This window comes from Chamaea fasciata, unplaced genomic scaffold (assembly GCF_029207755.1).
Source record: "Chamaea fasciata isolate MVZ Bird 193981 ecotype frontalis unplaced genomic scaffold, bChaFas1.0.hap1 SCAF_5, whole genome shotgun sequence".
Classification (NCBI taxonomy): domain Eukaryota; kingdom Metazoa; phylum Chordata; class Aves; order Passeriformes; family Sylviidae; genus Chamaea; species Chamaea fasciata.
Window position 1 is genome coordinate 56335514 of NW_027094090.1, and position 25904 is coordinate 56361417.

The window sequence follows — 25904 nt, forward strand, 5'->3', positions numbered from 1 at the left end:
GCCTTGTTTTCAGTACCTTGTAGCTCTGCTAAACTTCAACTGCTTGGCGTGACATTTTCCAAGCATGATGTCCATACTGGGCAGTTTGGGGGAAAGTGTTTAAGGTAGTTCATCCTTGTTTTGCCTGAGCTTAAAAGCATTCCTGGAGACGTTCTCATGAGGAGCAGTGATTATTATACATAGCCATGTCCACAGTGCAGCCTTAGGTTGTTAACAGTGATGCGGTTTTGACAGTTGACAGCTAAATAATGAAGAGTAAGTTTTAACAGGAGGAAGCAATTTTAGTGAAAAGCCAAGAGCCTTTTGCTTTGTTTTGTCTTTGGAAAAACAACATTATACTGTGGTTCTTTTTATCCATGTACTTTCTTTTACTGGTCTCTGTGTGAGGCCATTTAGTGTTGGCCATTCCCTCTGCTTTATTGAAAAATATGATATAGGACTTCTCACCTACCTGTCCTCCTTCCTTCGGCCCAGCCATTCATTTTGCTTCCTCCAAAGCCAAATCTGTTCTTTTGATGCTTCACTCCATTCAGCTCTTGACCCCTGATCAATTCCCCCTCAGCTCCTGTGTGCTTCCCCTGTTCATCACAACCTCAGGTCAGTAAATCAAGACTCCAAGAAAACACCAGAATAAATATTGCCCGTGGACTGCCATTCACTTGTGACTTGTGGTCATGAGGTAAAATACAAGATCACATCCTGCTTTCTGCCCAGATTCTCTTTTCATTCATGGTAGATGGCAGATGGGCTCTGCAGTCCACGGATAGTGGCTGTTTGGTGGACAGTTTGGAGGCTGCGTAGTGAGCCTAGCAGATGAGGACAGGTAGGAAAAATCATGGTCACGGGCATTTGAATTGAAATTGAAAATTGGATTTTGTTTCACCCTTTGTGAGAGTGACTGTTACGAAGCTTGGTGACTCAAAAAAATGACATTCTTCCCAAATTCTGTCCATGTGGTCCCCGTTTTCTGTGTATCCAGTTTCAGTCACCCATGACTAATTTGTGGAAATACTGTCCACTGTGCCTAGAGCAAAAAGGGCTGTGAGCTGTTCTCTGAGGAAGGAAGGTGCTAAGTACTCTGGAAGTTTAGGTTCTAAGTTCCTTTAATAAAGTACCCAAAATACACTGACATGTTTGAAAATACTGCCTTTTATCTCTGTCCCTCAGCAGGGAGCTGTGAAGATAAGTTCCTTGATGTTTGTAAAAACTCCCAGCCCTCCAACACTACAATTAGAGCACCACTATAGAAAAGCCCATGAGGAAATTAATCATTGTGTATGCAATGCAAGATCGGGATGCTCTGCAATAAATAGTACATGCACCACACATTGGATGATAAGGATAGAAGAAAATTTGAATAGTGTTCATTAAGTGAGCAACATTCATCCTTTGCGCTGTAAAAAAATGGGAGGCCCATGGAAACAAAAATCATGTTATTAAAGATTGTATCATAGTGTGTTTGCATGCTGGGCAAATTAATGTTTCATAGGTGATCTTAAATCTGGCATTCACTAACTTGCTTAACTTTGCAATCCAAATGCTTTTTGTTGTTGTTGTTGTTTTATTATTTTTTTAATTTTTAGTTTTTATTTAGAGACAGAGCAAAACTAATCTCTTTGGGGAGTTGCCAGTGGGGAGGGCAGAAGACATCCTGCTAGGTGCTGTTGTGTGCAGCTAGATATCAGTGTGTGCACAGCTACACATGAGTGTGTAGACAGCTGTGTACCTATTCTCTGTGTGTGTATGTGTGTGTGGCTAGCCTGTGTTTATGCAGCTGACCGATGCTTCCTTTTGAAAAACTCTTTTTCTTAAAAAGAAAAATAAAATTGAAGGGACATTGACAACTGGTTAAAGCCTGGGGTTTAGATTACAAACATTTATATCGTGTTTTGTTGTTCGGATCTTCCTTTATAGAGCCTCTGCTTGGTTCTGAGTCACCTGAACACCCAAAATCTGTTTGAATGATGGGTCAAGTGCTTGTGGGAGTTATCATAAGATGCTTTTATGGTGGCATCTTTCATGGTTGTGTTATTAGAAGGGCTGACTTGCTGGGGATTCACGGAGACCAGTATTCAAGGTGCACTGGAATGATAAAAAATATTAGTAGACATAATTTGTTATATCTGTGTTTGGTTTGATTACTGTCTTGTGTTTGAAATCCTGTAATTAGGGCAGCGAACTGCCCCCAGAGCCAGTACTGCTTCAGGTAATACAACACTAGGACGAGTTCCTTTGACTTAAGTAAGTGATTCTTTACAAAGAATGAAGGCTGGAGCCCATGTAAATTAAACACCGCCTCCGGGGAGCTGAAGATCACAGAGAGAGCAGGGAAATACTGGGGGTCATCTCTCCCTGTTGAGTAACTGAATTAGAAGTATAGATCCCTGGGAATGGGCAGCACCTTGACTTGCTCGGTCCCCTCCCCCACTAGATGGCACTGAATTCTTTTTCTTTAAACGAAAAAAAAAAAAAAAGGCGGAAGAAAAATATGGTGGAGGTCATTTTGATGGAGAAAAGACCCCCAAACACCAAGACAAATGACCCCCCTCAAAAAACCGACGAAGAAAAGCAAATTGCAATTGGTTGTGCATTCTCTCTGTCTATTTACTCTGCCCTTCCCCGCTCCTAGCCCCAGACCCCACCTCTGTGTACCTTTGTACCGGCGCTCGCTTTGCTTTTGTGTCGGGAGTTCCCTGGAGAGGCGGTGGGCGATGTCGCTGGAGGATGCTCAGGAGAGCGGAAGCGATGCTGGGAGGGAGAGGAGAGGAGACTGGCCCTAGCTGTAGGGCACCATCCGCACTGAGGTCAGCAGGCAGCGCACAGCTTGTCACAAGGAATTGGCTCTGAACACACTCACCGGGCTTCGCTCCTCTGTCCCGTGCCTTCAGACATTTTTCCTGTGCACCCCTGTGCTATAGCTCTCTCCCCGGATCACTGAAATCGTAACCCGCAGAAAAGAAAGCCTCAGCTTTCAATGCGTCGCTGAAACTGCATTTTCACTCCCTGATTCATTTAAGACCTAGGAATTAGCTCCCTGTGCTGCGATGCCCTTAATTCACTGTCAGGAGCGGTTTCCATGTCGCGTGCCCAAGTGTGCGTGGAGGGGTTGTGATTTTTTTTTTTTTTTAAATGTCTTTCTCCCAGCTTACATTCATCGGAAGATCGACAAGGATTGGTTTTTTCCCCCTGTGGTGAGGCGGGGGTGGGGTGGGAGGAAGAGAATTTAATAATGATCTGTTTGTGCTGAGAAGGGGCTGTCTGTAACAGTCCTGGTTAGACACATAGGGAAGGTTCCTAATGCCTGCAGAAAGCAATATTCTCCCCATCCTGAAAAAAAGGGAATAATGATGATGAAGGAGAAAAATGTTTAATTCTAAAGTTAAACAATCTTGAATCCAACAATTTCTCTTACAGTTATATTTTTAAGGTGACTTGTGGAACGATATAGACTGCATCTGATAAAGCTACAAATGCAAGCCAAAAAAAAAAAAAAAAAAAAAAAAAAAGCATAGAAACTGTCACTGAAATGCCTTTCCAGAGAAAAATATAAAACCTGGAACTGATTGTCAATTTTTGGCTTTCAAACCCATGCTTAAGGATGAGAAGAGGGAACAAGTCTGGCTTCTCCAGGTACAAAAGTCCTCCTGCCCCAAACTGTCTTGGAGTGTAATGGGAAAACCTGGCACCTGGATCTCCCTGGGTCCAACCAGATCTTGGTTCTTTGGACTGCAATCCTAATATTTAACAAGAAAGGAATGTAGGTGTGATTCCATTATATGATTTTCCCATCCTCTCATATATCTTTGGCCAGTATCATGATAAAAAACCGTTGTAGTAGTTGGGTCCTCCATTCTCTACTTAGTCCCAGTCTTCCAGTTCTGTCTAAACTGGATGTCTAGACAAAAAAACAGTTTTGGTTTCCAGTTCAATCTGAATAGAGAATAAAAACATAGCAGGCGCTTGTGCTTAAACAGAAAATCCAACAATCAGCCAAAAAATATGGTTGGTAAAATTAGGCGTGTTCCCTGTTCTCATCCTTCAGCTTGGGACTTGATGCTAAAAATTGACAAAGAAATCAAGGTGCACTTTTGTGTCTGTGTGGGTGTGATATGAGAAACCTGTTCGTCATCTTCTTATAGAACCCAACAGCTTTTCGGCCACCGAACTCTAAATTTTATCTCTGAACAGACAAGTATGGCTGCTCCAGGCCCACTAATTCTTTTTATCTACTGACATGTAGTTACTTTAAAAATCCAGTTATAGAAGTGGATCCATCTGTGCTGAACTATTTTTAAAAAAACCTGAGATCCTTAAATATTGCCTGTTATTATTACCAACAAAGGGAAGTTACAGCTAAAAAAATGAAACTAGTCCCTTTTTTTTAGTAAAACTCTTAACTTTACCTAGAGCTTTTTCAGATACAATGAGTATTCATGACACAACATTGAAATTTTGCAATAGACCCGGTTCAGTAGATGCAGATGATTGTAGCCTTTATGGTTTGGATGACTGACTTTTCTTTGCCAGTTTCATAATCCTGCAAGGTGGCTAGAGAATACAGTACATTTAACACCAAAATGGTTTAATGACACAAATACTCTTCTACAGCTGCAAGTCAAGTCCCAGTTGATATGGGCCCTGGTTTTGCCAGGTAAAATGGGAAATGCTTTGGGTTTTTTTTCAATAATACAATTTGGTTTGGTGCCAGAAATTGTTATGATCCAGCCATACAGGTTAATTTTTTCCTGGTGCAGCTGTATTCCACAAGACAATCCAGGTATCTACTTCTGCTACACAAAGAGCTACTACGTCAGCTCTCACCACTGTAGCAAATATAATTTGGGTGGCCAGGGTTAAAAGCTAGCAAAATCCCAGGACTCCCCTCTTGGGGCCAAGGGTTGTCACCAGCCCTAGAGAGGCTGTGCTTATTTTCAATTCAGATGACACAGCCTGGGATTCAGGGGCCAAAAGCTGGTAGGATCCAGCAGGGATGTAGATTTTTGCAGCATATATCTGTGGGGAGGCATTGGGCTGTGGACTTTTTGGTGCAGTAGGCAACAACTGCATTGTTTGCCGTTCATGCCGTGGTGTCAGTGGGAGCCAAATATTGGAGGGGGCTAACTTGGTTCCTCTGTCAACTCCAGGATGCTGTGGTACTCGCAGATCAGGATGTGCCAGCATCCAGCCCTTTTTGGTGCAAGGGAAATGACCATGTGTCTTTCTTTTTTAAACAGTACAGTTCAGAGTCTGGAGGCCTCAGCTTTCTGGATCACTCAGAAGTCTGGAATCCAGGGTTTCTTTCAAGCTCATTCTCTCTATTATGCAGCAGGTTGGGATTTTTTTTGGTGCAGTGAGAAACAGCTCCGCTTGTTTTGGATTTGGTTGACATAATGTAAGGGCTTGTGATCAAGAATGATCAGGATCCAGTTAAATCCAGGTTTTACATTTTCCCCTCTTAAGAGAGTAAGGCTTCGATATTTCCTGCCTGGGAAGTGGTGCAGTTTATCTTTAAGGAGGATAGAGAAATAAGAAATGAGTCTCACGTTGCATGGGTGACATCACCGGCTTTTGGCTCAGCGCTCTGTATGCTCGGTCTGTAGGCTTCGGCCAAGGCTGCAGGGCTCGGTGTTTGAACAAGGAAAGATTCCCAGGTGTACAGAAGATTGGATTTGCTATTATTTGGGTTAAAAACGGTGAAATGAGATTTCTAAAGCTTGGGGACTCCAGCTCGCCTTCTGTTGCACTTGATCTCTACAAGATGGGTGAGTTATTCCCATTAAAGAGAAAGGGAGTGAAAATTTAAGGAGAAAAAAAAATATGCCTGAATATATGTCTACTGATGCCGGGGATACGATTCGTAAGAAGCTGCTGAGCTAAAACATCTCAGCTCCGACGAGGAGATCGGGCCATATGGCAGAGAAATGGTGCAACCCGAAAGCTGTTGACAACAGTTAGGGGCTGCTTTCCTCTCCCCGTGTAAGGTGTGTAGCTCCCCCCCACCTCCGCCCCTCCGCCCCTCCGCCCCGGTTTGTTTTGGTTCGGTTTCCCTCGACCTCCCTCCCCTCCCCGTTCCTCAGCATCCTCTCCGCCAGCCGTAGCCCTGCCTGCCTTCATCTTGCAGATGGCTAACGTGCCGTCGTGTTAGGAAAACTGTGCACAACACATCCCAGCGCCGGGGACGGAGGAAGCTTTTCAGCTGCCGGCGGAAGGGGGGGCAGCAGCGCGTGTGTGTGTGTGGAAGAAGGATGCCGGGGCCGAGGGCAGCCCCCCGCGCTGCCTAGCGGGCGGTGCGCGGCCGGCGGCGGCTCCTGCCGGGCTGCGGCTGCTCCCGCCGCCTGTGCCCGGCCCGGAGCCGGGAGGCTGCCGGAGCGCTGCCCGGGCGCGCCGGGGAAGGGAGGCAGCGCGACGTTCGGCTGCCTGGATGACAGCACCCACGACAAAAGCAGGAGAGTGAATGGCGAGGCTGGCAGAGAGAAGCCGGGGTGTCTCCGAAGCCAAGATGCCAGTGGCTGTCAGCGAAGTCTGCTGAGGGAGAGACCCGTGCGTGCCCGCGTTCCCAGAGCCAGCCGGGGAGGGGATGTTTTAACCACGATTTCAAACAGCAGCAGCAGCAGCAGTAGCAGCGGCAGCAGCGACAACAACAACAGATTGCTCCCCCCCTTTTGCTCCCTCCCTTTCGACCCCGCTTTAAACCCAAGCAAGTGACCGACCATCCAGACGATGATGCTCTTGCTGAGCCACTGACAAAGAAAAGGCAATCCACCCATTCCTGAAACCGGGACAACTGGCTGCTTGCAAGTGGGAGATGTCAGGCTGTTGAACTTTTCTGTCCTGTAGTGATGCTTTATTGAGCTTGCTGATCTGAAAGCCATCTCTTCTGGATTTCTGAGCAGGCCAGATTGAAAGAGATTAATGGACTGATCAGCCATCAGGTCTCTTCAGGGGGTTTCATCCCTTCAGCCCCTGTCACTTGAGTGCTGGTGGTGAGGGGGTCACTGGTGAAAGGCTGTGTTTCTCCTCATCAAGTCTCCTCTGCAGAGGAGAAGAGGCAGATGAGACTCCAAGACTGCCTCCAGGGCAGAACTTTGTAGTGTTCTCAGCATCCCTCTGCAGCGTGGATGTGAGCCACGGGAGTTGGGGATGTTTGAGGCAGCCTATGCCAAGTGACACCTAGCAGCTGCTCCGGTGGTTTTTGCGTGGTCTCACCCCCGACGGCTTTGCCTGTTGTGAAGATGTCCATGGTGTTTCTGTGAAGCTGAGGCATGGCTGCTGGAAGGTTACTGCTCTATGCTGGCCTCTCTTTAGCTCTGTGTGCCCTTGGCATGCTGGCTGTGGCAATCTGCTCTGACCATTGGTACGAAACTGATGCCAGGAAGCACAGAGAGAGGTGCAAGAGCATCACCACTAAGAGAAATGATCCTGGCTTCATTTATAACTCCAACAACAACCTGCCTCTCAGGGCCAGCAGGTCTAGGTTGGACCGCTGGGAAGGGAAACTCCTCTTGGCAAGAAACAGGAGGCAGATCTTTGCTATGAGTGCAGTGGACGAGTGCAACAGACAGTACAACTCCACCAATATGGGGCTCTGGAGGAAATGCCACCGACAAGGATTCGACCAGGAGCTGGAGGAGCTGATTGCCAAAGGTAAGGGCTGGGTTTTTTTTACTAGATGAACATGCCAACCTCTCCTGAGATGAGCAGGGGCTGAGCAGAGCCATTTGAGCTCACAGATGGGAGCTGGCGTCTCTAGCCAAGTACCTCTCCTTGCAATGGGTGAACTGGCCTGGCTGGGCATTGCTTCCAGAAGCACTGCCAGGGCAATTTTCCACAGGATCTCTACTCCTGAGACATGGGGTTTGGGAGCAAGAAGGCAATAGGGCTGAGAAAGCATACACCTCAAAATATCTTTTTTGTGCCTCTCTCTCTAATCTTGATATAGTCTTCCCATCACCATGGTATCAGATTATTTCCACACACAATAGGAAGTATTCATAAAGCAGACACAGGAATTTTTAAAATTATTTTTAATTTGTTTGACCCTGGTGGCTCAGGCAAAGTACATAATATTTTATTGGAGGCTACATATGTCTGTGTTTCATCACTGCCTTTCTGAATGCCCCGTCCATCCTGAAATACACCATTTGCAGTGCTCACATGTAGGCTTTTTCTATCCTCAAATGGAGAGTAAACAAAGAGACATGCTAAAGAGCAGGAGGAGAGCCAGCTTGCTGTTTACAATGAGCTATGCTTTGGAATATTTTCAACATCTACAAAACGTTACATGAATTTATTAGAAAGGAATAATTTTCTCATGGGGTGGAGATACATCTGTTCACCTGTAGCATTTTTGTGCTATTTTTTGTCTAGTCTTTTGTCTTAATTTTTCTCCCAGGGTAGTGGTTCAAGGTGATGGTCATTTTGCCCCAAATGTTTCTTTGATCTGAAGTATAGGATGAGGCCACATGCATAAACCCCTACCTAAACAGAAGATGCATGTTTTTGAAGGATGATGAGGGTTTCAGTAAAGGATGAGGGCATCTTTGCTATCCACAGCATGTTTACTCTGCACTACAAAACATTTCCCTCTCATGGTTCTTCTGTTGCAATCAGAAGATTCTCCATTGGTTTATTTCCATTGTAGTGAAATTGTTGCTTCTCACACGGTGCCATATTCCAAAATACTTGTTTTCCAAGAGTGTTGTCTATCCCAAACTTGGTAGCCTTCATTAATTCCCTCCTCAGACATTACTAGTGGAATTATTGCTTAAAGCTACTTATTCAGGAGGGGTATTCTCTCACACACTTGCCCATGCACATGTTTTGTTCCATATGTTTTACGAGTGAGCACTGGATGTGAGTAGCATGGTAGATACTTGTGCCAAGCCAGTCCAAACAGGTGGTGTACCTGGATTACTGCTTGGGATCCTGCCTGTGTTGCTAGGGGCCTTTCATATCCAGCTGCTATTTAACAAATCCTAGGAAATAGATTGGTGTCTTCAGCCCCACTTGTAAAGGGCGAATGGACATGTCAGAAGCCTGTCAGCACCCAGACACCCTGCTGCTGGTTTCAGTGCCAAGGGAGTGATTTGTATTCTCCAGCTAGGTAAGGATGGTATGTTCTGGGCTGGCTGTGGTGAGCTGGACTTCTCTGCCACGTGTGCTCGCTGTGCTCGGGGCATAAACAAATTCAACCTTGACAGCGGGCAAACATGTCAACAGAGCTCACCTTTGCAAATGGAATTCCAGTTATTAGAGAGGATTTTCATCCTGAAATAAGGGAGAATCTTTCCTCTTTCCCCACCTGCCTCGTCCTGGGATCAGGAATGTCCATTTCTCCTGCCAGAATCAGCTGAAGTTGCGTGGTGCTGGGTTATGTGTAAGGGCAGCTCTGCTAACTGTTACCCACAGGGAAAATGTGACAAACCAAACGAGGTGGTTAAATGCAGGAGAAGGTGGTCTTTGAAAGATCTTGCTGTAGTCTGCTTGTGTTCATGTATGTGTGAATGAGTGTGTGTGAGTGTGTGGACTGAACTAACTCCAAACATACAGCACACAGCTGGTAGCCAGGGATTCCCTGGGCTCAGATGCAGTGAGTGTCCCTGCTCACACACTCCTGGATATGTGTGTCTGCAGATGGCCAGAGAGCCACTTCACAAAGTCCCTGCCCCCAGGTCAGAAGTGCAACTTGTGCACAGAAAGGAGCTGTGTGCAAATATCCGGGTGTGTCACTCCTTGCATGCTCTAATTGTTTTCTGATAAACTTCTAACAAACTTCGATGTGGGATGAGAGAAGTGTTAAAGGATGGAGACTCATAACATTGAACAGCAGCATTTTAGTTCATTTGATGGCCTTTCTGGGGTGATGATCTGTATATGCTATAGCTCTCAGCCATGACGAAGTCACCCATAAATGCTATAGAGGTGTGTGTTCCGTTGGCACTTCTAGACCAAAACACAGAAAAAGCAAGTATAATGGCAGTTCCATAAAACAAAGTGTTTGACTTGCTCAGAAATAAAAATGGAGATGTTTCCTTTTTGATCCTCACTTATATGATGAAAGTGAAGTAAGTGTTATTGCTGTCTAATGTTGAGAAGAGCTCAAGAGCAAGGCAGGTATTCCAGGTTCATACCAACAGGATCTATCACAAAAGTAAAAACTAAAAGTAGTTTTCACTTCCATGACAGATACTTTTTTGGGAGTTAGGACTTGCAGGGATGGGTGTGTGGACAGAGTATGTAGTGTGCAGGTGTGAGGGGCTGCAGATATTCTCTGTGTGTAGTTCAAATGATGTGACTGGGGCACATACCTTGCACATATGAAATCACTCTTTATGAGATCCAGGGCAAATACCTTATAGAAGAGGATGTTGTTGGTCTCTTTCCTCTGTTAATTTATTGTAAAACACCTCTTCCAGAAATGGATAAACTAATGCAGATTCCGGCCCCAAATATTGTGTGTAATGTTATATATAATTGAATGTAAATTTTATTAAATGTTTTGGGTTTTTGTTTGTTTGTTTTTAAATCTGGACAGGTTCTGTGATCCATTTAGTTTAAAACACATCCTACATTTTTCCCTAGGCAAAACTTCCAGTGTTGAGAATGGTCTATTGAGATTTGTCTATCAAAGTATAACAAAAAATGGTCATTAAGAGCTTAACTAGCTTTGCAAATACCCTGCAGTTATTCTGCTTATGAACTCTGCTGAAATTAATACAAGCTATAGGCAATGGCTTGTGGCAGGATCGGGAACTGTGGCACTTGGCAATATTCTGATACCAGTGGTTTTAAAAACCAGTTTTGTTTCTGAATATGTTGGGTTACCTCTGCGATTCTATTCTTTTTATTTTCTATTTATTAATTCTTACTTTCTGAGAAATAAATCAAGACCTTTATGTTGGAATTGCTGAAAAAATTGGAGATCTGTTGCTTCAGGTCTTTTATATATAGATATAATAGATAGTAATACATATATAAAATAGTTGGTCCTATTTTTATTTCTCCTATACTTTTTTTTTGTATTTTCATAGAACCCATGTGCATATTTCAAAATAATGCAATTAGGTAAATAGGCAGTGAATTAAAAGAGATTGTCACAAGTAAGAATACTCAGGGAGAGGCAGACAAGCATGAGACCAAAGACCTGAGGAGTATTCTGAAGCTGCAACAAAATTAGGCAGTTCATTTCTTCTCTTTGTCATCATGAAAAAAAAATCAAATCAGAAACAACAGAAATTACAATCAGTAAAGAAATTATTGGAGTTGAACATGCAAACTGAGGTCTCAGTCTTGCTAACTTTTCCTCCCCTGAATAATCTATATTTCTGGGAATGGATTACTTGGACGGAGTGAAAGCACTCTGGTTCAGAGGGACCAGTGAAAAAGAAGGAGCTAACAGAGCTGTTCCTCTGATTCTGCTTTCACATCTGATTGAGCCTTTTAGCATCTCAGGACCAGAGTTTCACTCCTGATCCGTAAAGCCTTGCACAATGAAGAAATGCTGGCTCTGGGTTGTTCAGCTCAATATCCAAAAATTCTTCCGATTCTCAGGTGTTTGTCCAGTCTCCTCCACAAACAGAGTAGCCCTGCTGCTGGAGGCCCCTTTGAGCATAGTGCTCACCCTGTCCTGTTATATCCACTGTTTGCCTGTTTACCATGGAGTTTCTAGCAAAAGCAGCAATCCCTCACCCAAGCAACAACTCTGAGTGAGCCAACCAACTCCAGCACTAAGCAAGCAGAGAGCTGGAATGCAGGTGACTGTCTGGGAGAAGGCAGAGTTTATGTCCTGCTTTGGCAACCAGCACCTTGTATACAATTTGTAGTGAGCCAGAAAAAAAAAAAATGGGGAGCCACAGAGTCTGCCTGCATCCTATGGCAGTGTTGCTCAGATGCTTTCATGCAGTAGTTGAAAGGAGAACAAGAAAGGGAAAAAGAGAATTACATCATTTAATTATAAAGGTACAATAAAGTAGATGAAGAAGTTGCACAATAACCAGAGTCTGTTCCATTTAGACAATTACTGCTCAGAGGACCTCTCATCTCGCCTTTGGAAGGCTGCCAGTTACACCTGACTGGATGGGGCTCTGCTGCCTGCTACTGGAATCCAATTTTTATTTTAAAACCCCCAGAATTTACAATGATCTTATTATTTCAACCCTCCTTTTACCTTCTTTCTTCCCCTGAGATCTGTGGAAATCATAGTAAATCCTATTTTTGAAACATTTTATTGTGAGTACGCTTGGCCTGTGCCACCACTGAAAAAAAAAACAAACCAAAAACCCTTTGTAATTCCTGTGCAGCCTACCTCCACCTGAAATAATATTCAAGATTTCTGGGATGAAAGCATTCTCTGGTTTGGTTTGTCAGATGCACAGCATAACTGAGGAAGAAAGGCTTAACAGGGCTACTCCAGCCGTCACTAGGGATTATTTATACACAAATGGGAAGAGGCTACTTGCAGCTATATCTAGGAGCAAAATGATTTATTTTTGTAAAAATTCTTGCAATACCTTGCAATGCTCTAGATTTGACTTTTAAAGTGCAATGGTTTTGACAGGTAAATTAGGACAGCCATTTTTTTTTTCATGTATGCTTTATACGATAAGACTCAAATGCTTTGTTTAAAATCTGTGCTTGAAATCCCAACTGTTTTCCAAATGGACTCATTAAAAAAGGGACTTTATTGAAGTCTTGATTCTGATCCTAGAGAAGTCAATAGTAAATGTTTTATTGAACATGGTGATGCAGCAAGTTCAGGCCTTTAGTGTTTCCTTTGAGGTTAAAATTGTCCCTGGGTAGAAAGGCCAGTGCAAGGTCTGTGCTCCCTCCTGTCACAGCTGGAGTTCTCCTGGAGCCATCCACTTATATTCAGGCAGTAGACAGCACTGGAGTTGAATCTTAGGCTATCCAGGTATTCAGTTTTGCAGTTTTTGATGCTGAAATTATACTTAGTCTGTTGATGTAAGACTGGAAGTCAAACAACTGAGATACAGCAAAGCCATCCTCTTGTTCAGGGATTTTCTAAAATCCTTTAGTGGATCAAATCACTGGTTCATGCAGATGAGTTCCAGGAGGATTTGGCCCATCATATTTTGAATAAGCAATTTAATATTTTAATTGCATCACATTTAAATAGCAATTCATTAAAAAGTTTCTTTGTCACAAGTAATAAGAACCTGACACATTCCTCTGACACATCTGAGATAATTAGTTTGATAATATATATCTGCTAAAAATACAAAGAACATATATGTAATTTAACAGAACAGCAACTGGTTTTAATAATGACTTTTTAAAGGGCAAATTTCAATCAAGCTGTTGGCTTTCAAACAAATTTGCCAGTGAAGACAAATGGAAATTTTGCCTGAGTGAAAATGACGGGATCGTGCCCTTCTCAAGAGAAACTGATATTTGCAGAGCTGCCTTCAGGACTGCATGCTTATTTCCTGTTCATTTAATTGAACATCCAAATCCTTTTGAGAAATCTCAGCATTTTTTATCCTTCCTGCGTACTGCTTAAAAATTTGTAAAAGCTGTGAAGGAAATATTTGAGTGCAGTTGTGTTCTATTCACTGTAAAAATAAAAATGTGAAAGATAATTTTACTTTAATAGAGTTGAAATGGCGTGAACTATTTTGTCATCTCCCACAATAAAAATCCATATTAATATTGCTTTTTCTCATTGAAAAAGTATTTCTGTGCATTTAGAAAAGCTTCAAGAGAGGAATGAGTTCATTAACTATTGCAGAACCGGTAGATAAGAAGCCTTTATGTTTTGTAGGTTTAGCAGAAATAATGACAGTCATTTATAATGTGAGTTAGTTAATGGCTCATTGCTCACAAACTGCTGCTGGAACTCTTAACTACACATTTACCTCTTTAGGACCCAAAGAAAGAAATGAGATGGTGTTTCTTAGTTTTTGAGGAATAAATAAATAAATAAAGTGGATTCTGGAATCCAACTTCCCTTAACAGATAATTTGGAATAGAATCCATGTGAAAGAAAAGAATGTAAACTAACATATTTTCCCTGCAGGAGAGAAATCTGAGTAAAAAAATGGAAATTTTTCCATTTTCTTTCTCATTAGACCTAATTCTTTTATAAATAAATATTCAGAACTGCCCAGCTGAGCCTGCTGAAATCATAATCCTTTGTAGATAAGTACCAAAATAGATGAAAGAAAGGTAGTACTGCAGTTAGGGCAGGGGCTTACAAAGCCAGAATTCAGTCCAAGCTCTGCCATAGTCTTTCTTTATGACCTGAGGCAAGGGACTAAATCTCTCATACCTCAGCTCAGTAGCAGTATAATAGGGATTTCGTTCACTATTATTAATGCCAGTTCGCGTTCTACCCTCAGATTTACGAGCCTTAATCATGGATCAGAAATCATGGATCAGAAAAATGTCCCTGTCCTTTTGACATGTGGCTGCACTTTAAATTTTGGCAGTGAATGCAGCCTTATGAGAGAGTACAACGAGACTACAAAGTAATTATGTTCAGTGTGAGTGGTAGTGGCTTTAGAACACCAGGAGGCAAACCACATTCCTGTGAGCATCACAAAATGTGGGAATCCTACAGGAGTTGTAAAGAAGGATAATGAATAAGAAGTGTGGATGTTTACAGGGTGATCTTCCAAAGACTGAGGAATGGCACCAGAAAAATCATGGTTCATATCTGCTGGAAATATTCATAAGTAGGTGATGGGGATTGACCTCTTTGGTTGGCTCTAGGAAGAAGTTGACATTTCCTTAATGAAGACAAGTAGATTACACTAATGAGATAGATATGGGGACGGCAGCCTACAGCTGCTAAGAGAAATGGCGTAGTCAGAGTGATGTGTTAGGAAAATTACATTTCTAACAGCATCCTAAATGGATACATGGAGGGCAAGTTCACATTTGTAAAGGTCAGAAAAAGAAATATTGTAGTAATAAAGGCACAAGGTGATGAGAGCCTGGATGGTGAAAGAATATGCAAACCTTAGACATCGCCTGGATCTATATGCATGGTGAGAGATATGAGATTAAAATGTTGCTCCAGTTCTTGACCAGAACAACAAGAAAAGTGAAAGCATTGTCTGTGATCATCTAGAGGGGAACTACTGAAGAGAGCATAGAGTAAAGAAGGAAGAAGACCAGCAGGGACTCTGTTTTAATTACAAGCTGAGTTTGTTATATGTGTGTCCATGAAGAAATATTAGAGATACTGTGGGTATGGACCTAGGGAGAGGAGTTTTAGAGGAATGAGCCTGGACGTTGCTACGTGGAGATCAGAGCGGAATCTCTGTTTGCACTTGAAATTATCAAGGAGTGAAATATGGAAAGAGAAAAGCCCCATGAACCCCAGCAGATCTGGGAGAAGAAAAGTGTCCTCTGGAGGGCATGCAAAAGGAGCAGATTCAAAGGTGGTGCAATAGAAGTGAGTAACACCACGGTAGCTGAAGAGAGACACTGCTTCAGGTTTAAACAGCACAAGAGACTACTGCAGGTAGGCAGTGTGCTGCAGCAGGTGAGGACAGAGTATTCAGACTGTGCTGGAGATTGCCCAGTGCATTAAGTAAAGATTTTAGCAGTGGTTGCAAAGGAGAGGAAGCTGCAGAGAACTAGTGGGGAGGAACCCAGGCAACGTTTGTAGCTGGCATATTCAGAGAGGTTGGTGAGGAAGGGAGGAGAGGAAAAGACATGGTATTTATAGAGAAAAATAAATGTTTTGAGATGAAAGAGTGTTTTAAGATGAGAATATTTTAAGAGGAAAGAGACTGAGTGGTATTTGTGTTAGGAGAGTTAAGAGGCAGAGGGGTGTGAGAGGTCAAGGCAAAGAGAGAACAAGAGGACAAGAGCAGCCATAAGGAAAGGCAGGAGGTAGGGTAAGATTGGCTCAGTGGCAAATAAAAGAAAGGAAGAGAGCCACATAGGAGGTTTTTCATCTGTAGGAGAGAAGAATGGGGAAGGAGTTTTAGGAGGGGAAGAGGAAACAGAAGGCAAAGCTGCTGGAAGAGGAAGATCATGGTTTGTCATTTTCTCATGGAAGAACCAGGTGAAATGCTGTGTGACAGCTGAAATGGGGGCTGGAGGAGACAGGAGGGTCTCAGGAGTGAGCCAAATGTGGCAAAGAGGTGATTGTGACCGTGAGTCTGCGATTTAACTGTGCTGAGCCGGAGTAGTAAGTCTAGGAAACGAGCAGAACTGAATGGGGGAACAATGCATTTATAGTGGAGAAATTTAGCCAGGCAGGAAGGTTCCCACTAGAGATGCCCTGCTGTGTGACACATAGCAGAGACCAGCTGGTATGGATCAACTGGCATTTTGGGGTACAGGGCAGGAATAGCTAGGGGAATGAAAGGCAAAATGTCTGTGAATGAAAGAATGCAGCATGGATAATATCTACAGATAGAGAAGGGAAAGGAAAGGAAAGATAAAGAGGATGATAAAAAAATAAGGGCAGGCAAGAAGTTCTTGATAGTGATGATCTGAGGTGACAGAAAGGCCAAGAAAGCTTAGTGTGAAGAGGTGCCTGGTGCTTGTTGAAAGAGTCCAGGGGATTTTCCAGGTGGTGGAGAAAGATGGGAGGGAAACAGGGTTCAGTATGAAGCCCTGCCTTTTTGGTGACTGACTGGGTCAAACAAAGTTGTACAGTGAACAGAGAAGACACTAAAACATATGGCTTAAAGGGCAGAGAAGTCACTACCACTGTGACTCTTCTATAACTTGCTCTGCCTTCTTGCTGTGAGGTTATCCTGTATAACCTTACAGAGGTGTAAGCATGGCTCCCCCCAGTAGAGTTCAGTAAATTTGACCAGTGCTTGTGACAGCCAATACTCCTGTCTCAGCTTGAACCTCAAAGATAAATAAATATCCAGTATTAATTCAGGATATTTTCCACAAAGTGGTGTGTGTGTGGAGAATGGTATTTGCATAGCTGTGGGCATTCAAGGAAAAGGAGTTCTAGGATGTCCTGCGTACACAGCAATGCGTATTCTGTTAAAATATCCCACCAGATCGAGTGAAAGACATGGAGTTTCTCATTGCAGCTGTTATTTAATTCTGAGAGCTTTGGTTGGTTTTGAGTTTTAACAGCAGACTTCAGGGAAAAAAAAAAAAACTTCCTAAATGTATTTCTAGACTTTCTAATAGGATGAAACAGTTATGCTAATTTTATTGGATAACAAAAGCTATTTGAAAAGATCTTTCTGCCTCAATATGAATGTATGATTCTTGTCTCTGTCTCTGTGTCTGTATTAATCAGTGCCTACTTTGAATATGCAAAAGAGCCTTTATAGTGTAGATATTTTTTCTTTCTGCCTAATGGTCATTTAATGGCATAAATATTATAACAGAAACAAGCACAAACAAAAGAAACCATTGTAGATTAGGGTCACTAGATTGATTTTGAAGAGGTGACGATTTATGGTATCTGATAATCTGATTACATTTCTTTGTCTTAGGTACTTGAGTGGCCCTGAATAAGAGAGTATTTGAATACTGTTCTTGATTTTTAAACATACAGGAATTTGAAGACTGAAATTATCCCCATTTTACACAGAGGACGGTTGCTCAACAATGCAAAAGTTCTGCAGGACAATTCACATTGGAAAGAAGTTTGTCATTGTTGATCCCTAATTACATATTTTACGTTAAAGTTCATCCCCTTTCTATTTACCAGTTCCCAAGACTGTCCAGTTTTGTTCGTATGATATTCTGTAATGGTTAAAGAGAAAGGGAGGAATGTTATCGTGATCAGAGAGACAAAGGAGCCAGCTAACAGGAACAGGGGAAATGGAAAAACTCAAATAACTTAATGGGCTCAAATTGGGAAGTTGGACAATATCCATCTCAGTATTCTGAAAGATGTGACATTGCAAGTCCAGTCAAAACGATTTTCAATAAATCTGTCTAATTAGGGTGGTACATTAGGAATGAAAAGTAGCAAATCTATATTTAAAGAAAGGAGCAAAAGTTGTCTGGGCCACAGTGGACCTCTTAGTTTGATCATAATAATACCAAGCAGTGTTTAAAGAAAGTTCTAAAGGAGAGATTAATAAAATGCACAGGGGAAAATGAAATAAACATGCAGCATATGTTTTCCTATTTGAAGTGTGCCAAGCTACCCTGATATATTTTGCTAGGAAGATAACTGGGGTTTAAGATAAGGAAATGCCTTAGACCTAAATTATCAGGATTTCGGTAAAGGATTTTATATTCTGCCCCTAAGGAAACGGTTTGTTGCAATGTTAAGGTAATTAGTACACAATTTACTGAATGTTTAAGGAACTGACCAAGGGAAGGCAAAAAGTGCTGAGAGGGGAAGTATCAAGATGAAGGCAACAGTAGAATTCCTGAAGTAGGGGGCCAGTAGCATCTTTGCACACAAGTTAGCAGAGCTCATTGGAAGAACTTTAAGCTACATTTGAAGGGGGGGAGGAGATAAAGCCAGGCTTGCTAGAGATAAGCTTGAGGGTGGCATACCAATGTTTTAGGGACAGTGCGCTAGCAAGGCCCTTTGGTTTGCTGAAGCAGTGAAGGTAGAGATTGGAGATCCATATGACAGTAAAGACACAGGAGTTAGGGGTGTGTCGGAAGGAGAGACTATGACTTTTGGAGAAAGAGGCAGGCAGCTCAGGAGGACTACAAGGATGTAATAAGGTTATGGAGGAAAGAAATTAGAAGGGCCAAAGCCCAACTGGAATGATTTGATGACCTTAAAGGCCTTTTCTAGCTTAAATGTTTCTATGATTCTATGATATATTGCCTACTATGCAAGAAAAATGAACAGAGTCCTTTCCAGTACTGTGTGCTTGTGAAACATCCATAGAACTGTGAAAGATTAGTTTACTATTACTGTTAATTCCTCTTTTTTTTTCTTTTTTTTTTTTTCCTATGAAAGAGCGTATTCAGCTCTGTATCAAGCAGAACCTGATGGACGGAGTGTTTGTCACTGAGCTGTCTGACACCAGCCACAGGTGTCTGGTGAGAGGAAAGGGACCTAAGGCAAATTCAGCTGCACTATCCCAGCTGCTTTGTCTCTCACTTAGATCTGAGCCATACTTTGTTTCATTCCTGTGACACCCCACACATCCAGGAAGGACTGGAGATGAGGACTCTGAGCAGTAAATGCATACTTCACCTTTCCTTGAAATAATATGGTTAGCAGGGTCTTTGTTTTCTAGCTCCCTCATGTGCTTTCATTTCAGATTGCCTTAACAACAACAACAAAGGCCTGTTAGATTCTTGGCTATTTATATTCATAAGCCAGGAGAATGCAGAGCCTTCATCTTCTTCATTAAAACAGTTTATATAAAATAAAAGAGAATTTCCATACTATATTTAAATGTTCAGAATGGCTGGCAGCAGCAGAATGAAACTGTTCTTCGCACATATTTAAATTATCATGAGATGTGTATTTCAGTTCACAAAATGTTCAATCCTTTGGCTGGTGATGGTGGGTAAGTTTCCTTATATTGGGATGGATTTTGGCACAGGATCCACCACCTTACAAGGACTAAATGACCCACTATGGGCCCTGTTCATTTGTGTGTGAAACAGGAGACCACAATCCCCAAAGAAGTTTTTGGGCAAGGTCTTACAGAGAACATAAAAGCTCCACAGCACTAAAGGTAGGAAAACGTCATCTAGGATAGCGTTGTGGGGCTATAATTCAGCTCCCAGGAAAGGTGGAAGCATGATTACATCAGTACAGAGCTAGATAAGTGTGGATGCTCTTCCTGTCTGGAAGTTCAGAGGACGTTGTCTGACACTCCCAGTAGCAAAGCTGCCTTCTGCATTACTGCAAAGAACTGTTACTCAGCCCTCTGCCCGAGCACCTGTAGAAGCAGGGCTGTACCTAAGGTGGATCAGAGAAGGGATTTCTGTTTTCTATTTCTGTCGAGGAATGAGTGCCGTCTGATGAACAGGCCCCATTCTGCTTTGAGTGAACGGGAAAGGGTGACGGCAGAGACTGAGCGAGGGGAGGCTGGAGGCTGCTGGCATTGCCTCTACAGGCATGTCACATATGTGGGAGCAGCTGGATGTGAGGTCCTGTGCTTGTGTGCTGAGCTGTGTGAATGTGAGCTATGCTAAGCCATTATACACGGCTGAGGGTTTGGAACAAGGGCAGAGATAAGTGGTTTTCTTGGCTTATTTGTGTAGACTTAAGCCATCCTGTTCCCATGAAATAATATTTCGTGTCCAAGAAGAAAGAGGAATTCTTTCTACCCAGTGTCCTGAGGAGCCTCCAGTTTTCAAATGCTATTCCTTCTAACTCATTGATCCTGATGGGAAAGGTAGTCACAGACTCCCAGGGCATCAACTTTGTGGGGACGGGAGCCGGACCAAATCTCATTGACCACTCCATCTGGTCCATGTTTATCAGTGAAGTGGCTTCAGAATGGGCCTATACAGTGTCTTGGCCTCTGGGCCTGGAAAATTCCATTTGGAGGAAGCATGGGGACTCGTTTCAAACATTTTTTTAAACAGAAGGTATCATTGGGAAGGGTGTGGCAATTTGTCTAAGTGTCTTCCAGGGAAGGAGGGAGAGGCTACTTGATTGGTTGGAAGGAGGAAAGATGTATGTCACTGTAAGGTCTCCCTCACACTGACAAGTGATGGCACTACAGGGCTGGCCTCCGCTTCTCCCTCAGTCTTTCCTTCTCGTCCCCTGTGCTGTTCTTACTGGTGTCCCCTGCCTTCTGTGCCATACCAGAACTTGTGGCACACCTTTCCCCTCGTGTTCATCAGTTATTGTTAGCATCCAGCCTGTGACACAGCAACTAATTGCATTGTCAATGCCTTTAAATGAAGAAGCAGCCAGAGCAGGAGAAGATGAACTCTTCAGCACCAAAGTCCTCCTAAGAATACAAGTACAAAGGGAGAGAAAGGGGAAAGAAGCAGGGCTTCTTTTAGTGGAAAGCTGCCCACAGTGCTGAGGTATTGGCAGATCTTCGAACTCAAGCTCTGCTTCACCTGCTGCCAGCCTTGCTTCCATCTGAGGGGTCTTGATGTCCATTTGGTTGTGTTACCAGGGTGCAGCATGACTGGAAGGGCATGGCTCCTTTAAAGAGTCTCTTTCCTTTGGATGTAATTCATGGCATTTTGGGAGTTCCTGAACCTGAAATTTGAGGGGGCCTGCTATGATTGGATATGGTTGATTGCTATGGTTGGGTGGTACATTGTACCTGTCACCGAGGTTGACAAGATTATATTGTTTGAATGTTCATCTTGGGCACAAGAGTTAGGCACTGAAATACCTCCTCTGAGGACTAAGGCTCTTCAGGCGGCTTGTGATAATGTTTCATTGCATGTCTTTAGAATCTGTGTTTTGAAATGTGATCCAACTATTAAGCTCTCAGAAGGCACAAATTGTCCCAATTGTATCTACCTTTGTGCTGATTTGCACTGGGGTAGGACTTGGTTCTAATACCTGGGGACCAAATATGAGCATTTCTCCATTCATTTCAATACTTTCTTTCCAGGGTTTTGGTCTGTGCTAAAATGCAGGTCGGTGGCCCTGAGTTTAAGTTTTAATTTGAGAAAGTTTCACTTTCCATCAGAACTATGACAAAGATCTTCAAAGCTGACATCACGGTGTAGGCATCTGGTGCACACATACTTGAACCAAAAGATAGAGGCAACACATAAAAAACTGGATGCGAGTAGAAGAAATAGGTCAGGAGTTCTCGCTATGGTCATTAACTGTTTCTTTTGCCATGAGGCTGCTCCTTTTCAAAGATAAAATATCTATTATTTTCCATTTGTTTCTAAGGGCCTGGAGCTGAGAAGTGACTCCTCTGACATTTTAGTATATCACTGTAAAAATATGGAGAAAGTTTTCACGTGAAACATGTAAGAGCCAAAGTTTACCCACCACAGATGCCAGTCTGGTTTCAAATGATTTAGGAAGGCCTATTGTCTGCCACACCAGTTTTTTGTTTGAGATTTTGCTGTTGATATATTGTGTTTGTAGCTTTTTCATCTGCTAATTGATGTATGGGTGTATATACTGGTCTTTCAGCTGTGCTCCAGCTTTATATTAGAAGCACTACTTTGTTTTTTCATTCTTGTGTTTCTAATTAAAGGTTTAGGAAGATAAGTCTGAAATAAATTTGTAGCTCTCATGGATTAAAGTAACTTTATTGAAGTGAACCAAGGGAAAGCAGAGATGCAGCGGATGCCTGAGCCCTCAGGCAGCCTGGAAAAATGACTTAGCAAGGTGATCACAGTCATTTCACTGGAGCATCATCTTTCAAACCAGAAGGTGAAAATTCAAATTCACTAATGAAGGGGAGGTCATAGTGAGAATGAAAACACTGGGACTGAAAGCTTGGAGCTGGGGAGAAAAGAAAATGGTGGTGATGTTAGAGGAAACTTATGCAAAGAGAGAAGGGGAAGAGTGTAAGAGAAAGGAAGCACTGGTAAGGAGAGACAGCAATGGCTGCAAGGGGAGCAGGCCTTTTGTTGAGTGTGAAGGCCAGGATCTGTCCTTGAACAAATATTGAAGTGACAAAAGGCACACGAAGACCATGTTTTCCCTTTGGCTTTAGCAAACTGTTGGCATGTTTGTGGAATGTGTGGGAAGAACCTGAACTCCAGTGCTGCCTGTGAACCAGACTCATGGTGAGATTTTTCTGACAAAGATGCATTTGGGTCCTTACTGTAGTAGGGGCAGGACAAGGGCAAACCTGTGACCAACTTTTTTCATCTTGAAAGGGCAATTTCACCTGCCATTTATATCCTTGCAGAGCTTCCTTGCGGGAAATTCTTCCAGCAGAGCTTTTGACCAAGTTTTCCTCCAGAAAATGAAGCAGGAGCCAGAGTCTTTTGGAAAGCCCTGCATATAAATATCTTGTTTAGTTAGTCTAATAAAGGTATTACTAACAGTGCTGCTTGGAGGATTTATTGGGGGATTTCACTAAGACAGTGTTAGCAGTGGAATTATAGTCATTCTCTGGTAAGACCTTGTCAATGCGAGAGAAAATAACATTGATCCAATCAGAGATATTTTACAGGATCAATGTAATATTCTTTTGCATAATCACAACCAAAGGATTATGGGCCTGTGCTGGGAGTGATGAAGGATCACTTGACAGATCACAGCCTCATTTGTTCTCCTCCTTTTAACTGGTGAAGTACAGGCAGTTTTTAAAAGTCTGCCTCTATATCCCTGTATCTTAAATACATCAGGGCTCCTTCAGGCCACAGACATTATATATTCAGTCTATTGCTTTTAAACAATATTTTTGGCTACATACATTTTTCATAGCTGAGCCATACTGAAGCATCTTGGTATGACCTTGAGACAATTCCCTCTGCAATCCAGGAAACCAATGTACACAAAATGGGAAATGAGGCCCCGAGGTGAGCAGGGAGGAGGAGAAGACAAATCAATATACAGCATGAGCCTTGTAACCCAAACATCATGAGGGGCTCTGAATAAGTTTGTGTAATTGAGCTTCTGGATAGTGCAGCAATTCCTCCAAGGGGATAGGAGCATTGCAGATGGCAGTGAATTCAGGAGGCTCAAGAGCATACTGTGGTGTGCTGGGAATAACTTACTATCAAACAAGTCCTCCTCATTGTTTACACTATTGTCTTTGCATTTTTTCAAGATCCCAGGACTGCTCTATTTCTTTAACAACAGCTTTGTCATGCCTTGTGAAAGCCCTCAATCCCTCTACTGGCTGCAGTTACGTAGATATTGCCTTGGCTTTAGGCAGGGTCCTTCTGCTGTGGAAGAGAAGCAGTGTGTTTGATTGTTTCACCACATTTGACGGAATGTTTCCTTTGGATTTGCACGTACATCTCAGTTAAGGATGGAAAGGGAAAATGGTGGCTGAGGTGCAGAGCAGTGGCTCGGCTCACTGATAATATCAGGGACCATTCAAACTCCAATCCTGTGGTTTCAGATGACTTCAACTGCAGGGCTGCAAAAGTTATTTGCGGAAGAAAAACCAGCTATTACAAGTGACATTTAAAATTAGATGGGACATAGCTCTCATGAAATACAGCAGGCATCAGCTTGTTTCCATCAGGACTAAGACAGATAACTGAACATGTCCCTTTTTCAGTCATGGGAAGAGTCTATCGTGAATCAGAGCACACAGCTTTGCTAGGAGTCTGTGACTAACATGAAGCATGTGTACAGAGGAGTATGTGAGAGGATGCAGGAGCCTTTTGGAATTAGCCCTTTAAACAAGTTCAGGCTGGGGACAAAATCTCCAGGAGTTTTTGGTCTCTGCAGCTTCACCTTGCACCAAGAAGCATGGGAAGGGGAAAAGGAGACAGGGTTACAGATCACAGATGGGTCATAGCCTCCAGGCAGCACCAAAATCCCCTTGCTGGCCTTGTCCTTGCAGGTTTATGTTTGGCAATGCAGATCTTCCACAGCCATCACTGTGGGGTGATTTGTGGAGGAAGTCTGGTTTGACAGCTCTGCTTTGCATGGCCTGTTACCTCCTGTGCCCCGTGGCACGTGGCATATGCCCCCTCCTTGTGCAGACTGTGACCTCCTGCAATGCTACACCTGTGTGGGCTCCTGCTGCCTGTGGGGAACTGCTCCTGCTTTGCTGATGGTCGTTTCCATGGGATCTGGATAACTCTGTCCTGCCTGTCCTGCCTTGGGACATTGCCATGGGTCTGGCATTGTGGCTAGCACCAAGATGGCAAAACAAACTCAGGTTGCCAGAATCATTCAGTGAGGGTAACTGGGGTGCCGTTTTATTTCTTTTCCTTGCTACCTTGAGCAATCAGTGATCAGATTGCTTCTTCAAAATGCAGTACCAAGAAGTAATTGGTGATAGTAATCATTCACTGTATGAGCTCTGGCCATAGACCTTCAGCCTTTGGACATTTTTTATGTCCTTGCAATTCACAGGTGCCTGTCATTTGTTCTGTCAGTGAGTCTGCAGAAAATCTGTACTAAAATGAGGTTAAGGGTTCAGACTTAAACCCAGAAAAGCATGAAAAATCAGAGCAAATCCATGCTGATAGACTGTACATTGTTGTATAAGTTCAGGATGGACCCTTATATGGGATTTTCACTCTTAACTCACAGCATCCTGCTGCTGACAGTTAAGCTAGATCATGGATATTTCTGGACTGTGCGTATTTTCATGTTAGTGGATCCATAGGCATATGATGAGCACACCAGTGTAATTTGCATTTTAAAGTAGTCTTAAATAAGTTCTCATGTCTGCAGCTGGGCTTTGAGAAGATTGTGTTCCCTGGAGTTAGCCCAGGGCAACGTGCTGAAGATCACACATAGCTTTTACTCTGTTCTTGCTCAAGCAAAACTGCTTTTAAGTCCAGGGGAGCTAAGTCAGCCTTGCTGAATTTGGAAGCAAGCTTGCCTTTGACTTCAGAGGGACACAGATTTTGCCCAGCATTGATTTTTGCTTGTGAAAAGTCTTAAAGAGAAAATGGAGAAAGGCCTTCTAAACCAAACCTCCTAGGGACTTACTAATCACTCCTTCTTGCATCGGTTCACTGCCATGTGAGTCCCCTGAAATATTACCTTGAGTGGAGCAGGAGATTTGCCTAGAGAAAATTACCTATATACAAGGCAAGTGCCATGTAACACTTGCAGTTAACGTTTTGTTTGTTGGTATAAGAAAAACATGTCAACAGTTCAGTCTTGCGAAATTCCATTTGTCTGTTTGGCTGGGATACGTATTTTTTTCCTGAGGAGAGAGTAAAATTATGTTCATTTGTTTCTTTACTATGCTCCTGGCAAAGAGGAAGATTTTGTGCTGGGACTGATAAATATTTGAGTGTATTTTTTGAGGTTGCTACTCTGAATGACTGACCAAAAAAAGTTCAAGAAAAAGATATTCCAAGATTTTATATCAATTCCTATAACTACCTTTACAAATAAAAATGTTGGGTCTTTAGTTGAATAATCCAGTACACCTCTG

The 25904-nt window shown here is 42.8% G+C and overlaps 1 protein-coding gene across 1 annotated transcript in view; it reads left to right on the forward strand.

The window, feature by feature from the left end:
• The first annotated feature begins 7133 nt into the window (after nucleotides 1–7133).
• The window catches only part of TMEM178B (transmembrane protein 178B), a 215873-nt gene continuing 197102 nt past the window's right edge, over nucleotides 7134–25904 (forward strand). Inside the window, exon 1 of the mRNA XM_066183821.1 lies at nucleotides 7134–7644. Coding sequence (XP_066039918.1) covers nucleotides 7263–7644 — 382 coding nt within the window. The 5' untranslated portion in view covers nucleotides 7134–7262. The remainder of the gene's footprint in view (nucleotides 7645–25904) is intronic.